The 19798-nt window shown below is 37.2% G+C and overlaps 1 protein-coding gene across 1 annotated transcript in view; it reads left to right on the top strand.

The window, feature by feature from the left end:
• exoc6b (exocyst complex component 6B) overlaps positions 1-3171 on the top strand; it is an 89114-nt gene extending 85943 nt beyond the window's left edge. The window contains exon 22 of the mRNA XM_054601154.1: positions 268-3171. Within this exon, the coding sequence (XP_054457129.1) occupies positions 268-394 (127 nt within the window). The 3' untranslated portion in view covers positions 395-3171. The remainder of the gene's footprint in view (positions 1-267) is intronic.
• The last annotated feature ends 16627 nt before the right edge of the window (positions 3172-19798 follow it).

Below are 19798 nucleotides of genomic sequence, written 5' to 3' on the forward strand. Positions count from 1 at the left end.
ACTCGTGATTGTTTTCCTGACTGCATCAGATGAACTAATCAGTGCATACTTGTATACTTACATCATTCAGTGACTGATGTTAAATCAGATGTTAGACACTAAAACAGGCCGTTCTTTGTCTTTATACTCATTTATTTCTTCTGTGTCTTCTTTATAATCCCCATTTCCCCTCCATCTTCTCCTCCTTTCCTTTTGTTTTCACCACTTTTTTTATACTTTCGCTTCCTCTGTTTCTCCATCCATCCCTTCTTTACTCTCCATCTCCAGGATGAGGGAGTCGAGCCGGAAGAACAACGTCTTCGCTCAGTTCAGGAAGACGGACAGGGACAGACAGAAACTCATCGACGCCATCATCAAGCAGTTGCGCAACCTCATCGCACAGCACCACACCTAGAGCGAGCCCCCTGATTGGCCAGCAGGCCCTTTAAGCCCACCATCCCATTCAGCTGAATTCAACCATCCATCCATCCTGATGAAAAGCAGACGTCATCGATCTGTTTGACGCTGCAACCCCATTCGCTGATCAATGCACCTTAACTTTGCTGGACTCCACTGAACCTCCGACGACCACAGCCAGTTCCTTTCACCCGCAACAAGATCATTGGATAACAAGGTCTTACTGTTTAATTTCATTGGTTAATTAAAGCCACTCTTTACAGGATAACATATATTACTGCTGAGGCTACAAGTCATTTAACAGGTTGGGTTTCACTTTAACTTAACTTCATCTATCTGACTGAAACATTACAGATTATAATCCCTCAATTAAGCAATCTTTGTTAATTTGTTAATTATATAAATACGTGAATATTACGAATTATCTTGTTTTTGAGTTTGTTGACAAAAAATATCACCAACCTCTTCTTAGAATTTCTTCTAAAAGCCGAAGATTTATGATCTGTGGAGAACAAGAAAAAAGAACAGAAATAGAGTATTAACATTTAATTATGTGTCAAGGAACAAAACTAGCAAGAACAGTGATGAACCTTAGTTAAGCCCCTATTGAAACTTTTGCTCGACTTATTATGTCAGTTACTGGTTGCTATTGAGATATCTGTAGATGTACAGGGTGGGACATTTTAATTTGGCTGTGAGGAATTGAGTTTGAGAATCTGTGACTGCTTTCGTAAGAGCTCACATTTCAGAGAATGTATTCTTTGAACTTCCTGTTTAAGCAGTCTGTCCTCATCCTCTTTATATATTTTTTTTCACAGAGTTGCAGACGACCTTTAATGTCTTCCACATTGCTCTCCCTTACTGTGGCACAATGACAGAACGTATTGAATGTACATCAGAGCGGGCGTTTAAATATCGCAGCCAGAAAAGCACTGAAATCAAGATCAAGTATGGAAAAAAAACAATTAACATTAGTGTCGAATTAACAGAATGTTCTTCCATTAATGTCTGAAAAGGGGGGATATTCTCACAACATGGCAACCCCGTTCCCTCTTAATATACAACCTGCATACACTTGAATGGGCGACTCTGCTCAGATCTGGCAACAGTCATCCATCTTCTTATCGCCTGAACGCTCATTGAGTCCTTGGGATTCTAAAAAAGGGGGGATGTTGTCCGAACATGGCAACCCATTGCTCCGCTTTAAGTAAAACTTGATCGAGGGGTTGTTGCCTGAGCATTTTTCTACTCTACATGTATAAATAAATGGGTCTTAAAGAGTGGGATAATGCCCCAAACTGGCAACCGCTATAAAGGGTATAGTTTTGTTCGCCTGGTTGACTAGAAAAAAAACTAATTTGTGTAGAAACGTTGTACTAATGCCAAGCAAACACGCTTTTACGTCTTCCATACCAACATATGCCAAGCAGTGTGTGTGTGTGTGTGTGTGTGTGTGTGTGTGTAGTATGGCTACTAGTACACACACAAACATTTGTTTAGTTAAAGCACAGCACATACTTACATTTACACTATTTTTTTTTTTTTTTGTTGCTAATATTGGTCTCTTCGCTTTTTATGTTAGGTTTTTTTTTTCTTGAATTTGGGTGCAATAATAGCATAGGAAACTACAGCATTTTGTGTGTGTGTGTGTGTGTTAATCACGGCGGTTTATAAAAGGGATTCAAACCTACAGTGTGTGTCAGAAGGGAATGTAAGTCTTCCGCTTCCGTCCGATCAGCAGCCATGTTTGTTTCTACTGAGCGATGATCGTGTCCCGAGCGTCTTTGTGAGTTTGTTCACTCGTGCATGCCGGCACTGTGAAATTAAGTGTTTTTTATATTCAGGTGTGTGTGTTTTTTTTTTGTTTTTTTTCATCCATCCTTAGCTGTGTATCATTTTTTTTTTAGGTGTTATAAGGGAACGGGGCCGTCGTTATTGAATGTGCCTTTGCTGTATTTTGCATTTGTTTTCCTGCCGATGAAGCAGCAACACTGTGGTGTTTGGAGTCCGGACACAGTTCACTGAGCCGTTGGAGGTCTGACAAACTAAAGTTAACTCAAAAGTCCACTTGCTTGCTTTTTTCCCCCCCCAGAGCTTTCAACAGCATCAGCATCTATTTGTTACTTTACATTTTCTGTGACCCAAATTATAATGATATACGCTGTTATTTACTTTTATCCAAGTAATAGTTTGTAGTTACAATTATCTTCAGAGTCTGGATGATGACTTCTTATGATCAGCAGCTCTGTCATAATGAACAATCTGAACAATGAACAAAAGTTTTCTTGTGAAATTGAGGTCTTTTATTAGATTTAAACTAAACAAACTAACCAATGAAATGAGCATTAAACATATGCAGCAATTTCTAAATAAACAAAATATAATATGTTTTGAAAAGAAGTTAATTCACAATTTCAGAATTAAGCACTTTTTTACTTTAGAAACTTGCAGAAGAAAATGGCACTTGACCAAATTCCTCATATGAATATATAATCCATTTCAGTTTGTAGAAGTAACACATTTTCTGATTGGATTAATTCATACGTCCTCATGTTAGTTGAGTTTCAGTTGCAAATTAGATCCACGACCCCAACGCTGTCTGTTAACAGAGTCCTCACACTGCTGGTGTTGCTGCTACTTTATTTTGTATTTTGTAAGCAGAAATCTTTACTGAGACAGAAGCACTGTACATGCTGTTGTATTAAACCACTAATGAATGAAACTAAAGTAAAATACTAATTAAGTTGGGAAAAACATTAAAATATGGAATAAATGAAAAACTGTTGAATATTTTGTCTTGACTGTTATTTCAGTTTCTTCTGTCACTTCAGGGTACCGTTGTCATGTTTAGATACATTTCTTTTATATATCAATTTTTGTCTTCTATCATCGGTTGTTTTTGTTCCCTCTTGTTTATTGGTTAATTTTGGTTATTTTACTGTATCTTTTTCAACTTAAACCCTTATTTCTTTCCTTTTATATACAATGAATGGGACATTTTTACCCAAGTAATGTGGGTATTTTAAATGTTAACCTTGGTGCTGCAGCCAACCTACATTTGTAAATGAACAAAATCAACTCAATAATGGCAATAACAAAACATTAGACTATTATCAGCAATCTGTATAAAAAGCAAACTACTGTTAAACAGCAGCTACAAGTGAAAAGTATCTATAGAATATTTGTAAATCATACAGTATATTTGTATAATATAACATGTATGAAAAGTATTTATCTAAAGTTTGCTTTGCTCAAGAGTTTAATCAAGACAAGAAGAAATGTATTTTATAGTCACCCCCTCTCACCCATGCTTCCTCACGCTCATCTTTGTGACCTTTGACCTGTCAGTCAGCAGGAGTGTTGGCTGTGATTAACAAGGATTTTGTGAGTGTGTTTTTCTGTGTGTGTTTGCGCTGCAGGTGGGAGCTGTGTGTGGTGTGTGTGTGTGCTTGTTCACTGGAGGGCAGCGACTCGAATCTGAAGCAACACAAACTCTCTGCATGCTCCAGGTTTCCTCGACCGACTGTGTGCGGGTGTGTGTTTGTTCCCAGAAGTCTATAGAGGAGCGGTGGAGCGCTCACAGATTAGGGATGCCTCACAAAAAAAAAACCCTCTCTCTTTCCGTTTCCTTTTTTTTTTGCCTTTTCTGAGCTTTTTGAACTCACTTTTCTGTTCATTTCCAATTTTAATTTTCCTGAACATTCATGCACTGACTATTCAGAATTCCTAGAAAGCCTCCTACTGTTTCAAGTTAACTTAACCCCTCTTGGCCACAAGAGAAGAGGCTCCATCCATGTTTTTTTTAGCAATGCTTTTGCTGTAAGGTAGTTTGTGATTTGGGTGAAAAGTTTACTGTTAAATGGAAAATATATTGTGTTTCATGTATGCACTTAACCATTGTGCCCCTTCAATGATATGCAAGCTCTCTAAATTGGCACTCTGTACTCAAAACATTGAGAAAGTCTGGCCATAAAAAAATATGCAAATATGCAGTAAGAAATCATCGTAATAATAATAATAATAACAAAAAATGTCAAGTGAACTGTTCTCCTCTCTGCTGTCAGTTGTCATTTCACTGAGCTCATCAGAAGTCCCGCTCCACAAACTATCATCCAGATCTTCACCACCACCACTCGTGTCTACATTCCAAGGAGGAATATTCCTGTAAATTAGTTAATTGTCATTTCTCATATTACAGGTTATGGAAAAGAAAGGAAAGAGATCTAGTGCCCTGCATAAAGCGGGAAGTTAGAATTCAAAACAAGCAATAGATGAGAGGTTAAAAACTGTAAATTAAAGGAGGGAAAAACAATCGTAGAACTAACTTCTACCGTTATTGTGCATTATGTATAAGTAAGTAATGAGTGTAATCGCTCTGCATTAAAATAAGTATTCCATGAAAATCCTATAAAAGAGATGAAATAGTCATAACGGTTTGTTGTAAAACATTTCATACTTTTGTATACCTTAAATAATGACTTAAGAATTCAAAGTAAAGTATGTTATCAAAAAAGGAAGTCACAGTAAAGTATTTCCCAAAAAGTCATATTACAGCATGTCAAAGCCACCTTTCAAACACTGACGATGAACAATATTGTCTAAAAAATGTCTCCAAAATTAATTTCAGTGATGTAAGAAAATATATAAAAATGTTAAACCAAATGTTTCCTTTTCCCCTCAACTTTTTTGGTGTAACATCTGATAAATCAGGTGAAATATTGGGTCTGAAAGATGATGTGAAGGAAGTATTAAGAGCAGATTTGGCAGAAAACGAGGAAATGAAGGTTCAAGGCGCTGCGCTCCACTTTCACGCTAGAAGTGTGTGTTGTTCAATCATTTCACAGTCCCCCTTTTCTACTGCACACACACTCTGAGTATTACAAGATGTGCTTCAGTACATGTGTTATCTCATTATTAGTGCTCGTCTGACAGCGGTGTCTCAGATTCCTGTGGTCTGGCAAGTGTGAGAAGAAGCAGATCTCTCTTTCAAACACTCACACACACACCAGTGTCCAGACTTCAATAAAACAATCTTCACGTTTCCTCTGCTGTCTTTTGTCTTTTTAAGAAGAGCCAAACACATCAAGAGCCTGGATAAAGCAGCCGTATATAGAAAAGATTAATGTCTCTGTGTATAAAATCCTTTTAAAACGGCTACTAGGACACAAACGTGTCAATAAATGAGGTCATTGACCCACTGATGAGGATCAACAATTTTAAATTAAATGTGGCATAAAGGTAGTGTGTTTTTTTTGGTTTTTGGTGTCAATTCAAATTCAATGACAGAGCATACATTTCATTGCACAATTTTGTCATGAACTGCTAAATATACTTGAAGAGAAGAGTTATTGTTATTCTGAAACCTTGGTGGAGTTTCACAATTTAAGCACCAATTTCTATAAATCTCTTGTAAATCACGCATTGGAAGAAACTTCCTTACTTTTGGTTAGTAGATTATTTACAAATTCTTTATAGATCAGTTATTAATCATTAATAAGATAAGGCTTTAAATCCTTATGATTGATTGGATCATAACTTATCCTGCAGAGAGTCCAGACCAAAGTCCATTTATTAACAACTTTATAAATGGACTATTAATGTAATCACAGCCCTATGACCAAACGGAAAACACACACCTGTAAATGGGATTTTACCTGGTAACTGGTTATCTTACATTTAAATATATTCATTTTCAATGGTAATATTTTTTGTTCTATATATTCATATATGTTGTTATATGATTGTATAGATTATTTATTATGCATTATACTATACTATTACTACATTGACCCTTATACCTTACTTTATCTTATATACTATACTTTATTATACTATATAATCATGTTATTGTTAATATGATATACTGTTTTATTACAATATGTATAGTCTTATTTTCTAAACTCATACAGAGAAACAAATATCATTACTTAATCATTTTATACATTACTTACTTTCTTACTTTCCATCTTTTAACATTTCATATTATTTCTCTACATTTTGTCTCACAGAGATCTTAAAAACTTAAATATAACTATGAAAGATCAAACAAATAAAATACTTTCTTCATGTTTTATAGCAAAACATACTTTTTCACACTTCTAACTCTTTGTTTCATTCTATCGTTCTGTTTCTTTGCTGGTTTTATGCCAACTGCTTTCTGATGTCACCGTGACCCGCAGAGGTTAAAAGGTCACCCAAGGTCCTCCTGGGGTTATGAGAGGTCATTGAAGTCACAGCCGGAGGACCACACATGCACACACACACACATCGGCAGAGTATCTCATCTCCTCTCACAATCAGCGTTTCTGTGTGTGTGTGTGTGTGTGTGTGATGCTCAGTTTTGATAGCGTGTTCTAGCAGGCAAGGAAGAGACGAACAGCTAAATATCGAAACAGGCAGTCACTGTACGAGTGACTGCCTGTTTGGTATGTGGAACATCACAGAATAACTTCCTCTAAACACTTATCAACTATGAGGAGGCAAAGACAGGTGAAAGAAGAGAGGAAGGAAAGATGATATTGTACACCATTTCCTTGTTTTATTTCCTCCTTTATGTCCTTGTTCATATTAGTAGCAATGATAACTGCATTTGTTTTGTATAATATTTAGATTAACTGAGTAATAACTTATATTTCCTTTAGCCTATCATTTTACTTTATGGGATCTGGGAGTGTCAAATGATGTTTGAGCTCTAGGTTCAGATAAACATGTACCGGTACACGGTGAAGCTCTCAGCACCAACATCACTTCCTGGTTTCAGTCTGCTTTGCATATCGTTTGGCGCCTGTGTGCGAGATAAAAGAGAAATCAGTCCATCAGATATCTGTGTGTTTAAATTTTCTTCCTGCACAAAGAGAAATAGATAGTTGATAAAAACAATAGGGAGAGAGAGTAAAGCAATTGGCACATGTGTGTGTGTGTGTGTGTGTGTGTGTGTTTGGTAGCAGAGAAGATGGTTAAACTTTGACAAAGTGTGTACAAACCAACCAAAACCTCAGTTATATTTTGTTTCCTTATATGTATGAATCTTACATGTGTGTATTCACTTCAACTATGTGCGCACACACACACACACACACCCACACACACACACACACACACACACACACACACACACACACACAGAGGTCTAATGAAGACGAATGAGACAGCACACACACTTCTCCTCGCCTCCTGGTTATTGATGAGCCTGAGGGGTCAAAGGTTATAGAAACACCGACTGTGTGTGTGTGTGTGTGTGTGTGTGTGTGTGTGTGTGTGTGTGTGTGTGTGTGTGTGTGTGTGTGTGTGTGTGTGTGTGTGTGTGACTTTCACTTACTCTCTTTCATCACTACCTTTCTTTTTTCGGGTAAGAACAAAAATGTTTTTAGGTTTTCCTTTTATTTGAGTTTTGAAGATTTAATATTTATTTCACTCCACCATCCTTTACCTTAAATGGCCTTTAGTTAAAGATCCATTGGAATAATGTAGAAAACCACATTTAGACAAGCGACATAGCCGTAAGATTTATATTTCCGAACAGTATTTTTTTACTTTCATCAGGAAAGGATTTGAGGAAAAGAAAATAGTTGAATTTGGTTAATGTAACGCCATTTAGTGCTACCAAACCAAACCAAACATTAGCATAAAACTCTAACCCCAAAAATCTTGGTAGATAGCTAACATGCCCCCGCTGCCTTTGGAAATAATGACTCAGCTAATAGTTAGCAGCATATGCTAATGCTTTCAGCTTACATTAAATCAGAAAAACATGGTTCTAATCCATTCCTTATACTTTTTGCTCTTGTAGTTTCGGTTTTGTAGAAAACTAAAAAAAGACACCACCATTCCTACTGTTAAGATTCAGAGTAGTAGCGCATAAATCCAAAGCTTGACAGGGCTAATTTGCCTAGTTACGGTTGCTAAACTGACAGCATTTCAATTTACATCTGAAAATAATTTGCAAATATGAACATTAGCTTTTCTCATACGATCATAATAAGCCCTGAATATCAAGTGGGATGTTCATTTTTCAAACTTTGATGTTTTGCCCAAACGGCAGCATGACAAACCAGAAAATATCTGTTAAAGTAACTCGATTTAAAAGGGGAAATGTCCTCCGAGCTACAGGACGACCACATTATTCATCTCTCTCTGGATGCCTGTGGTCCGGTCCTCTGTAACGCACCATCTCTTTATTTTTTCCTCCTCGCTCTCATCTCTCTCTATCTCCTCATCTCCTGTCTCTTCATCTACTTCAGTGAGTTTTACGAATATTCCCCCAAAATAGCTGTGGTTTGACCAGCCAGTCTCTTTTTTACTCAAAGACTACTACTGTGTGTGTGTGTGTGTGTGTGTGTGTGTGTGTGTGTGTGTGTGTGTGTGTGTTGTGTGTGTGTGTGTGTGTGTGTGTGTGTGTGAAGCCCTGCCAGTTTTTCATTCCTTTTTTGTTCGCGACCACATATGAAGAAAGTTGAATTATTATGGAGCCCATTATTAAGGATTAGCAGAGACCTGATAGCTCTGAGCTTTGGGGATAGTTATGTGTTGTGTGTGTGTGTGTGTGTGTGTGTGTGTGTGTGTGTGTGTGTGTGTGTGTGTGTGTGTGTGTGTGTGTGTGTGTGTGTGTGTGTGTGTGTGTGTGTGTGTGTGTGTTGGATTTTAACAAAAGACATTAAAGTGTCGGGCGGCATTACTGTAATTGCCATTTTAGATCTGATTTGATACAGACCTCTCTGGGGAAGTTTTACGGAAATATGTGAGTGTGTGTGTGTGAGAGAGAGAGAGAGAGAGAGAGAGAATTAGACAGACGAGAGAGAGAGAGAGAGAGAGAGAGAGAGAGAGTCAGTTATCCAGCTGGGAAACTGACTAACTGATTATCGTTACGATTTCTGGGAAATGAGCAACATTTGTGACCACAGATTAACGGAGTTTAATGCTAATTTGCTGTTTATTTTATTATTATTATAATTTCATTGTGGTAAATTAAGTACGTATTGTTTCTTTGTATCAATAGCTGTGTTTATAAATATAGGATAAATGAAAACGTACATGACCTAATGTTTGTTAGATGACTTTTTAAACCCTTTAACAAAAAACGAATTGAGTATTTTCTCGTTGTTACACTCTTGCAATGAAGTTAGACATTGAGATTTTAAAGGACTTACTATATATTTGAACCACTTAACTACTTTGAAGGAAGGCAGACACATATTTCTAAGGTTTTAGCTCTATACTCTACCAAGAAAATGATTAAACTTTAGAACATTGCATCGCGTGCATAAGATATGAAATGGAATCACTTTTTTTTTCTGTAAACATCAGTCATGGAGGTGAACTTAATTATTTTAGTGCAGAGCAACCGAGAGCTATACAATTTTTTACTTGTTTCACCTTTTCAGTCCAAGGACGTCACTGAAAAGTCACCTAAACTGCTCCAGATAGGTTTCCGTTGCTTAGCGACGGAAGTCCAACTTCCTAAGCACCTGCTGGCATTTTCTACGCGAATGGCTTAATGTTTCTGCTGCAATGAGATGACGTAAAAAAATCTGTTTTCAATGCTCCAGGGAAGTTTGAAAAATGTTAAACCCTGATGCCTTAAAAACTGATAAACCGTATGTAACTGCAGGTAAAGGGTTAAAATCACAGTTTAAATTTAGTGTTGGTACCTGTTGCTTTCAGGTCGTCTTCTTGTTCTCCCACATCTTGCTTCTTATGATCTTAGCCCGTCATAACATAAGAATGAGAAAAACAATTAGGGTCCACAGACGCAAGTATTCAACACTTCCTTCACCTTCTTTCAAGTACAGATTTTATGTTATTTCGTGTTTGGAGCAAAGTCAAGCAAAATAAATACAATCTGATTGTTCCATCTTTAAGTTGTTGTGTCCAGTAACTCTGTGCTTTTCAAAGAAATTGAGTAACTAATAAGCTTGAACTCTTCCCCCGACCAATGGTGAAACACATCAAGAGCTCAGGACATAAACATTAAAATATGAGTGTAAGAGAAACAAAGTAAGAATGCATGAAAACACTCATTGTGCCCAGATGTCTTAATTTGCCTCTTTACCTATACACAAACACTCGTAAAACATGATTTAACACAAACACATACCCGGCACTAATGAACCTTTAAACTCACTCACACACACACATTGTATTAGCATGAACTCACTCGACAGTTCACTCTCACACACACACATCTCGTTGACCTGTTGAACTGTGTTTTTCTAGCTAACAGCTAACGGTGTGTCATCATGGGAAACTGATGCTACATGTGGTATCTATAAACCGCTGATTAACAGCAGTGTGTGTATCATAGAGCAAAAGAGTGTGTAGCCCATGATGTTTGTGGGAAATAGGTTGTTTATAGGGTTTTTTACAGACGCGTCAGCAGTGGAGCGGCGGTGTGACGAGCCGCTCGAGGCTGCCCAGTGAAATGCCAGTCTGCGGTCAGACGTAACCCACCGCCATTCATCAGAGACAAAAAGGAGTTTTTTTGTGTGCAAGAAAACAAATGTTGGTTGTTTGCATGATGTGGCGATGTTGGCAGTTTTTGTGCATGACTAGAACTTTCCACTCATCTTTACAACAAATAATATATTCAAAGGCTAAATGAACCCTGAATGAAGTTTTGTAGGAGCATAATGACAGGAATGCAGATCCTGAAAACTGGTGGGTTGCATCGGCTGTATAAAACATGGACAACAATTTGTTCATGTCACCCAAAGGTTTCTGAAGAGGCGTTGTGAAACTCAAAGCCGCTCCGGCCTTCAGCCATCTTGGCAGTGACGACACAAAGAGAAACCAGAAACCAAACTATTGGACAATGAAGGCTTATCAGCCCTCGATGAAATGATAAAGGACCACCAAAGGTATTAAAGTTTATTAGGAAGGCAACAAAAATGTCCGCGACAAACCTCATGGTAGCAAAAGAAAGAACAAAAACCAAAACGATGACTGTCTTTTTAATCATCGCTCCTATTGATTGTCTGTTCTGTAGAAGAGAAACTTACAGCACACGTTCAGTTTCTCTCTCTCTTATGGCGTCACTGTGGTCACATTTCTCTCTCCATGCCTCACATGTCATTGATCACGTTAGTTTGTCATCAACAATCGCAGTCCCTCTTTGTTGCACAACTTCTACATCAGTGTTTTTTTTTTTCTTTTTGTCACATAAAAGCAGCTTCTTTCATCCATCTGTTTTGTTGCGTCATCGCTTGTTGCAGTGACAGCCGACGAGGGTGGATTAAGGTCTGTCTGCCTCTCTCACACTCTTGAAACACAAAGAGATTTATTTTTTCTTTTAATTTAAACCACCGGTAGCGTAATGGTTCCCCGTGGAGAGTTTGACAGCCAGAGACTCAGAGACTCTTCTCAAAGGAGGAACGAACTTTGGGTTAAATGACGCTGAATTCCGAAACTCATGGAGCCAGTGACTACTCATAAATAATATTAAGTTTCATTTTTGCGAGTCAGAGTTCTCAGAGTTAAGATATTTTGTCAAAACATCCTCGTCTCATCGTCTTAAATCACAAAGTGTTTTTGCAAAAGTATTCCCACGAGCTGAGACACTTCAGATTTACTCTTTTCAGCTAAATTAAATACAGTTGTCGGGTCATGACTCTCAGAAATTGCAAAATTTTCATCTTAACTTTGTTTGTTTGTTGATTCATCTGAGAAAATGCGTTAGTTACAACAAATAACATCATCTACAAGAGCAGGACTGTGGAAGACTTGTTGGCAGTAGTGCAACATTTACTCAAGTACTGCACTTAAGTACAATGTCGAGGTAGTTATACTTTCCTTAACTATTTCCACTTCCTGCTTCCTTATACTTCTAAATATCAGAGAGGAATATTGTACATTTATTTAATAACTCTAGTTGATTTGCAGGTTCTGAATAATAATACATAATATAATCAATAAATACATGAAAGTGTAATTATGAAAATTACAAAACTTTGATTAACAAACTACCCAGTAGTATTTAAAGTAGTTCAAATGAGGTCCACCTTTTAGCTGCAATATTAAAGTCATAAAGACATAAATGCCTCACTTTAATTGTTGTTTAATCGTTCTGCATAATGAGTACTTTTACTTGTAGTAACTTTAAGTATGTTTAACTTTAAAAGTATGCCAATACTTTTTACTTAAACCTACTACCAGGAGCTTTCATCGTTTCATTTTTATCTGATTTCACCAGAATCCGGTGGAAACGATGGCAAATATTATGTGTGAATAATAAATAATAAATGTCTTCTCACTGATGGTCTCGCTTACTTATTTAGGTCATATAGAGGCATCAGTTGTAAATCAGAATGTTTCTTTCATTACCAGTTAAAAGTTCCTCACAGTAACTTAAAGTGCATATTTAAATGCAGGACTTTTTACTTGCAAAAGAGTAAAGGAAAGGCTAAAGAAACTTAAAACAAACGAGCAAAACTATAAAAAAAAAAACATCCTGAGACTGTGACTAGACTTGAGTATTACAGCCCTGCTCAAGGGCTCATTAGCAGGGATGTTTGATGGAAGGAACGTTACCCGCTCACTTTCCTCAGGCTACATCGAGGGTTCAAACCCACAACCTCACGGCCCACAAAAGCATTTTTTTTTTGTAAAATAAACAAAAAACAAACAAAAAAATTGAACCATCTTCTGTCTTTCCCCCGCAGACAGTTCTGATCAAATGAAGCCCTAATTAAGTTGTCACACAGCAACCTTGTGGAGCTCCATAAAAAATACCACATCCTAGTTTTACTCAGAAGTCTTCCCACAAGCCCTGATCCAGAAAATTCGGCGAGGATGAGAAACGGCCACTTTGTGCTTAATTAGTTCAAGGAATCCTGTATTGTTTAACCACACTTAGTCACTGAGCCTGAAACCCTGTGGGCATCAAACCCCAGCACAGATAGATCTCTTATTCCTACGAAATTCATCCCAAAAATATATCTTCTTCTTGGTTTTGGCAATTGTTTTTAAAGATCTGGGTCTTTAACTTCACACTTGCAAAAGAAAAAACTTTAAAAACTTGGTTTTTCTTAACAAATAAAACCTGAATTTTGACCCTTTGAACTGGGTCAGCCACCAAAGTTCGCAAAAAGTTAGATAACCATATTTAATGTGAAATTGACAAAGTTTTCATTGACCGTGGGAGAAACGCATGAAGATATGGCTCATCAGCAGCAAAACAAAGAGTGCCACGTGTAAAACCTCCACAGTAAAATGAACCATCGGGCACATCTGTAACTACTGAGCGACTTTAACGTTCCAGTTCGTTTAGTAAATTATTTCTCTTTACGGTGGCTTTTCTGTTTTGTTGTTGTCCTCTTCAGCTCTGCCAAGTCATTATTATTATGTATTCATCAACATTCATCTGCAGCTGCCCAGCTGTTCAAATGGAGGTTACCTAAGAGCACACACGATGAGAAAATGTGCAGAGCTAATTGTTGTAGCGTGTGATTACATAGCGAAAGGTTTACTAACGCATTTCTAATCAATATAATAAAAGCCTTTCCGATGATGATCTTTTTCCACAGTCTGAACGTCATTTAGTGAAGGAAATTGATTTCAATATTATTTATCTGCCTCAAAAAACCTCTTGAAACCTAATAACCGAGTATGTGACTTAAATATGAAAAAAATACATATATCACAATACCTGCTTATTTCACGCTTGAAATTAGAAATAAACGAATGGTAATTCTGAACTGAAATATACATTTTTCACAGATGTACAATAACAAGCAAATAATGGGCACTCACAAGAAGAGTTATTAACATTTTTTAAAGCACCATGAAGTCAAAACCATAGTGCTGATTATCTCATTTTGATGTGACACTTTTTTTACTTGTGGTACAAATTTTATAAGTGCAAATACTCAAGGCTCAAAAGCAGATTTACTGGGACCTGACTGCACCTTGTAACTGCAAAAGTGAGTGTCAATGTCCACTTACTAGCTTTTTTTCCTGAGCTTTCTACTCTTCCTCTGCAGTACATAAAGTGATAAAATAAAGCTAGTCATCGACCGGCTACTAATGCTGCTTACATGTTAATGCATCATAAAAAGACTCCGATAAGATAAGATAAGATAAGATAAGATAAGATAAGATAAGATAAGATAAGATAAGATAAGATAATCCTTTATTAGTCCCACAGCGAGGACATTTGCAGGATTACAGCAGCAGAGAAAATAGTGCAAACAAGAGACATAAGTAAAAAAAACAAGATCAAAACAAAAATATTATATATAAGTAAATAAGTAATAACACAGTAAAGAATATTAAATAAGTTAAAATAACTCAAATATTATCTATACACAGACAGAATAATTGTTGTATTGAAAAGATTGCCCAGATTTTGATATTGTCAGTTTTTTGGGATGTGTGGTCTACTTTCATTTTTAGTACATTTAGCCCATAATACTACATAAAAATGTGACTTCAGTAAAAGATCTGAATACTCCTTCCATCTGTAGTCGGTCAGGGTTAGAAGTTATCCAACATAGTTTGGAGATGCACCAACCAAACTACCTCTACTGCGAGCCAAAACTGTCCTAATTCGTAAATACCATGTGCTGCAGAAACAGCTAATAGCAACCCTCAAGCTATAACCAATCGCACTGGTTCACATTTCCCATAATCCCTTACCACTCCTGTTTTTGCTTTCGGAACAACCACAAATCTAAAAAAAAAAAAAAACCAGCTATCAAAGGCCGACGATGGAAATGTCTGAATGTGCTGCCTGTAAATCTGTGGATCTTACTGTAAGTGAGTGATACCTGTGAGTCAGCAGGCCGCATGTGAGGGTGTCATAGCTCAATGAGCGCTCTAATATAACCCAGGCTACGGGGTCACTAGGGTGCCACTAGTGTGTGTGTGTGTGTGTGTGTGTGTGTGTGTGTGTGTGTGGGTGGTAATGAGGTCATTAGTATTTGTTAAACCTCTGTCTTGTCTTTGACTACCTCACTTTCCCCTCCACCTTTTATAATGAATCAAGTTTAAATGTTATGCTTCATATCTTGTATTTCATGCTATTTATTCTTTTCATTCTTTTTGTATTTTTAATTTGACACCTGACTTTGACTAGCTCAAAGACTTGAGACTGGACTTGAACTTGCCCCTCAAATACTTCAGACTTGAATTAGACTCTAGCTCAAACTTGGACTTGCCTCTCACAGACTTGACTTGGACTTGCAAAAAATGACTTGTGAGCATCTCTGTGTCTGACAGAATAAAACAGAACTAACTTCTTGCTCTCTTTCCTCTTTTCTCTTTTGTGTGTGTGTGTGTGTGTGTGTGTGTGTGTGTGTGTGTGTGTGTGTGTGTGTGTGTGTGTGTGTGTGTGTGTGTGTGTGTGTGTGTGTGTTCACTTCCTGTGTGCCACTAAGCCGTCTAAAGCCTAAGCTAAACACCTCAGCTGTGAAAGGTCGTTCCAGGGTCAGAGGAAATTGAAAATACATTTGCAAGCAAAGCTCACAACCATCACACACACACACACACACACACACACACACACACACACACACACACACACACACACACACACACACACACACACACACACACACACATTGGCACACTCTTTTCTTTCCGTCACTGACTGTCTGCACTCGGGCTAACTGAGGTAAGCGTGTGTGTGTGTGTGTGTGTGTGTGTGTGTGTGTGTGTGTGTGTGTGTGTGTGTGTGTGTGTGTGTGTGTGTGTGTGTGTGTGTGTTTAGGCAGTGTTAAAAGCTTAAATGGACATTGCTCTGGAATGTAAAGATAAGGCTTCTTTGCTTATACAAAGAAAGGCGCACACACACACACACACACACACACACACACACAAAAGCTGTAATTATCTAACTTACACACATAACGGCTTTAATGGGCTAAGCACCGCCAAATTTTTCCGTTCCAAGACCTGGAATGGGAACAGTGGAAGTCTGACACATTATACAAGAGGTTGTGACCTTGTAATGGAATGGATGAGGTCACCTAAAGCTCCAGCAGAGGATTTTGGTTTTTTTTTCTGCTTTGAATGCCTCATCACAATCTGTTTAATCGGAAGTTTGAATCAGAGCTGCTTTTGTATATAATCAGCTACTCACTAAACTCTGAGATTAATTTGTGGACTAATGACTCAACCAAAACAGAGATCTTTTTGAATGAGTAAGAAATGATATTATTTACTGACTCAAAGACCTTAATGACCATAATATATATTTACTGCAGGTTGAAAGAGCTTCAGCTGACTATATGTTTCATGTAACGATACTCGACATATATATATATTGACATACATTTGATAATATACACATTATGTGCATATGGTAGTTTACTCTGCTGGGTCCCTGAGGTAGTTGTAAGCAGTTCAACATTAAACAACTTTAGAACCGTTTACGATAGAAACAAACTTCAAATTGTGTCTGAACAGTGTGATTTTCAGCTTTAAGTCCATTATTGTATCATCCAAGCGGCAAACTTTCAGTGCTGAGAAGTAAAGCCAAAACAAAAGAAAGTGCCAAAAACTGCAGTTCTTTAATTGGCCACTTGAGGCTTGCTCCAAAAGTCCACATGTCCACCTTTACAGTAGAAATAAACATGTTTACTGCCTCGTACAAACTTCTATTACTATAGAGGTAATGGGTTATGGCAACTTTCCCCTGCACCAGAAAGAAAGCTTCGGTTTCTCTGAATGATATGATGTGTAAACACTTTATACTGTCTGAAATAATAAGGTCAAAATTGGCAGAATTACAAAACAATGTCCAGGCATTAGTTTGTCTTCGTATGCTTAAGAGTGTCAAACTGCTTGAGTCCCAAAGAGGCAAAATTATCCAAAATAACAAGAAAAAAAAAAGACAGAAATAAGTTCAAACTATTTCCGCCTCAAGCAGCTTCAACAGTCAAATGTTTCAGAGATATTTTTTCCTCTGTGATTATGGTTTCTTTAAAGCTGCCAACATTGCCCATTACATCACTGTCATACCCATAATCACAGTAAAGAATTTCTGCTGGGGTATTAGTGATATAATGCATGATCTTAACTGTAACTCCAAAATAACCATGGACTGCATGTGGTCAAGTGTTGTGCTGGGAAAGCTGAAACTGATGAGTCACAGTTTTTGAGACATGGTTCTGATCTGTGAAATGTTAAAAAAAAAAATATGTAAGTAAAAAATCACTATGGCAGAGATGTTGGCAAGAAAAAAGTACGTATTGTCTTCCTAGAAACTGGTGAGCTCCAAACTTCAGAGCGACAGTAGTGGAAGTAGTGTTGTTGCAGCTGGTGAAGGTTCAGCTTATTGTACTTACTGTATATACTGCAGGGTATCTTAACCAAAAATAGTATATCATCATGTATTATTTGTTTTATATTTTGCATTAATAATCTAAATGTAATGTAAATCTGATGTAGTGGAGTGGACGTTTAGGTTGGCATAAGATGAAGTGCCTCAAAAGTGTACTAAAGTACAGTATCAGAGTAAATGTACTTAGTTACATCCCACTACTGTGGAAAAATATATAAATAGCTTGATTCTGTCTATCTGCAGTGCTTCGACGCTATCCATGGTGCTGGACACTCTCACCACCTCACCTAAAATCATTTTGCATGTAGCTCTGACTCAGCAATTTTGCAGCCTGTTGGTCAAAAGATGAAATGTGAGGCTTTTATTGTGAAACCCCATTGAAACCCTTGGAATATATGGCAACCAACTGCAAACATATATAGCTAAACAACAAACTTGAGCTCTCCATCTTAACGCCAAATGACCTTTTGAACTTTATAAACACACACATACATACACGCATCATTTCCCACGCTGAGCAGCTCCTATGCCGTCCTTTGCAACTTTTAAGTAACCTTTTGCATAATCTGTGCCTCTTGTTTTGAAAAGCAGGCTGAATGTGGAGGATTGTACCTTAAGGCTGTTTTGCTGGAGGATTTACATACATTACATACAGTCTTTTCTTCACAGTAATCCATGAGGCCCTGGCATGTTTGCTGCAGTTCAACATGCTTCATGTCTATACATAAATTATGGGTATCTTTAATTCACTGTGCTTATGAATATATGGTTTATAGTTTTTCAAGTTTCTGTGTTTTTGTTTAGGCTTAAGAGAGTTTTTCTCTGCTTGTTATGAATGTTCTAAGACGACACGTACTGCTGTATTAATAATTAAACAAGACACTGACATGGTACACAGCAGAGGGTTTTTTGGATGATTTTGAATTTTATTCTTTTTTTATTTGGTAGTTTTTCTTTTTGCCTTTTTGGCATTTGAGTTTAGTTTTAATGCTTTTTCATTTCAGATTTTTTTTTATTTTCTTCTACTTTTTATGAATGTACTTAAATTACACTAACACCATATTATTGAATAGCACCAGACATAAATATATTCAATGAAAGTGGTTAAAAAGCACCACAAAAAAAGCACAACTAGTTCTATTATTAAAAAATATGCATTTACAATTTTGAATTCATGTACTGAAAATACATTTACAGCATTAAATTGGGAAAAAACTTAAACATGCTGGTGAGTGGTTTGGTTTGCTGCACAATTGATTTTCTGTGATAAACGCTGCACAACTGTGTATAAACTGTGCAAACTAATAACAAAAGTAGAATATCATTCAATTATCAGAATCAAGATGTCAAAAATAAACTTTCAATTTCAACTTTTCCTTGAATTTGAACATCTACATCTCCAGCAATCTCCTGTAGAAGGTTGTGTGATATGATCAAAAGCCTCGGATCAGATATTAAATGGATCTCGTGTGAGACAATTTATTCAAAAGTATGTTTTTCAGGTTTCAGATTCAACAAACCATTTAAAACTCACATTTGAACTCTCCACACTGTACCCTGCTGTGAGACACAAGAGCTGATGCTGCTTATAGCTTTTCAAAACTGCGAGATCAAGGACCTTTTTTAAAACGGCCAACAAAGCATTGAGTCACCTTTAAATATAGAGGCAGAAGATAATAAAATGACGCAAACCTGCTGTTGTCTCACATAAAAACACAGCCAGCAGCCTAAAAAAAGGCACAAAACAAGCGTTCGTAAGAATCTAAAAAAGGTGATTTACTCATTATAACCTTTATCTAGTGTGAGCAGATGATTCAAGAGGTATCAGTGAGTGTAAGTGTGTTCAACAGAGAGCTGGAAGTCTCTGATGGACATGAGCGCACAAATCTAATCTTCCAATACTTTCACCAGGGAAAGACAATAAGTGCACACCATTCTCTAAACTAAAGGAGAAATTCAAAACAATGCTTTCTTTCCTTTCCTATAAATGTCCCTCTTTCCTTCCTGCTCTCTTTCTGGCCGGCTGCCATGTGTTTCTACTCCGCTAGGCGGCAGCATTGGGCCGCTGTCAGGGAACGAGTATGACACGCTGAAAAGAAGAGAAGAGGAGGGAGAGAGAGAGAGAGA

This window comes from Anoplopoma fimbria, chromosome 7 (genome assembly GCF_027596085.1).
Source record: "Anoplopoma fimbria isolate UVic2021 breed Golden Eagle Sablefish chromosome 7, Afim_UVic_2022, whole genome shotgun sequence".
NCBI classification, from domain to species: domain Eukaryota; kingdom Metazoa; phylum Chordata; class Actinopteri; order Perciformes; family Anoplopomatidae; genus Anoplopoma; species Anoplopoma fimbria.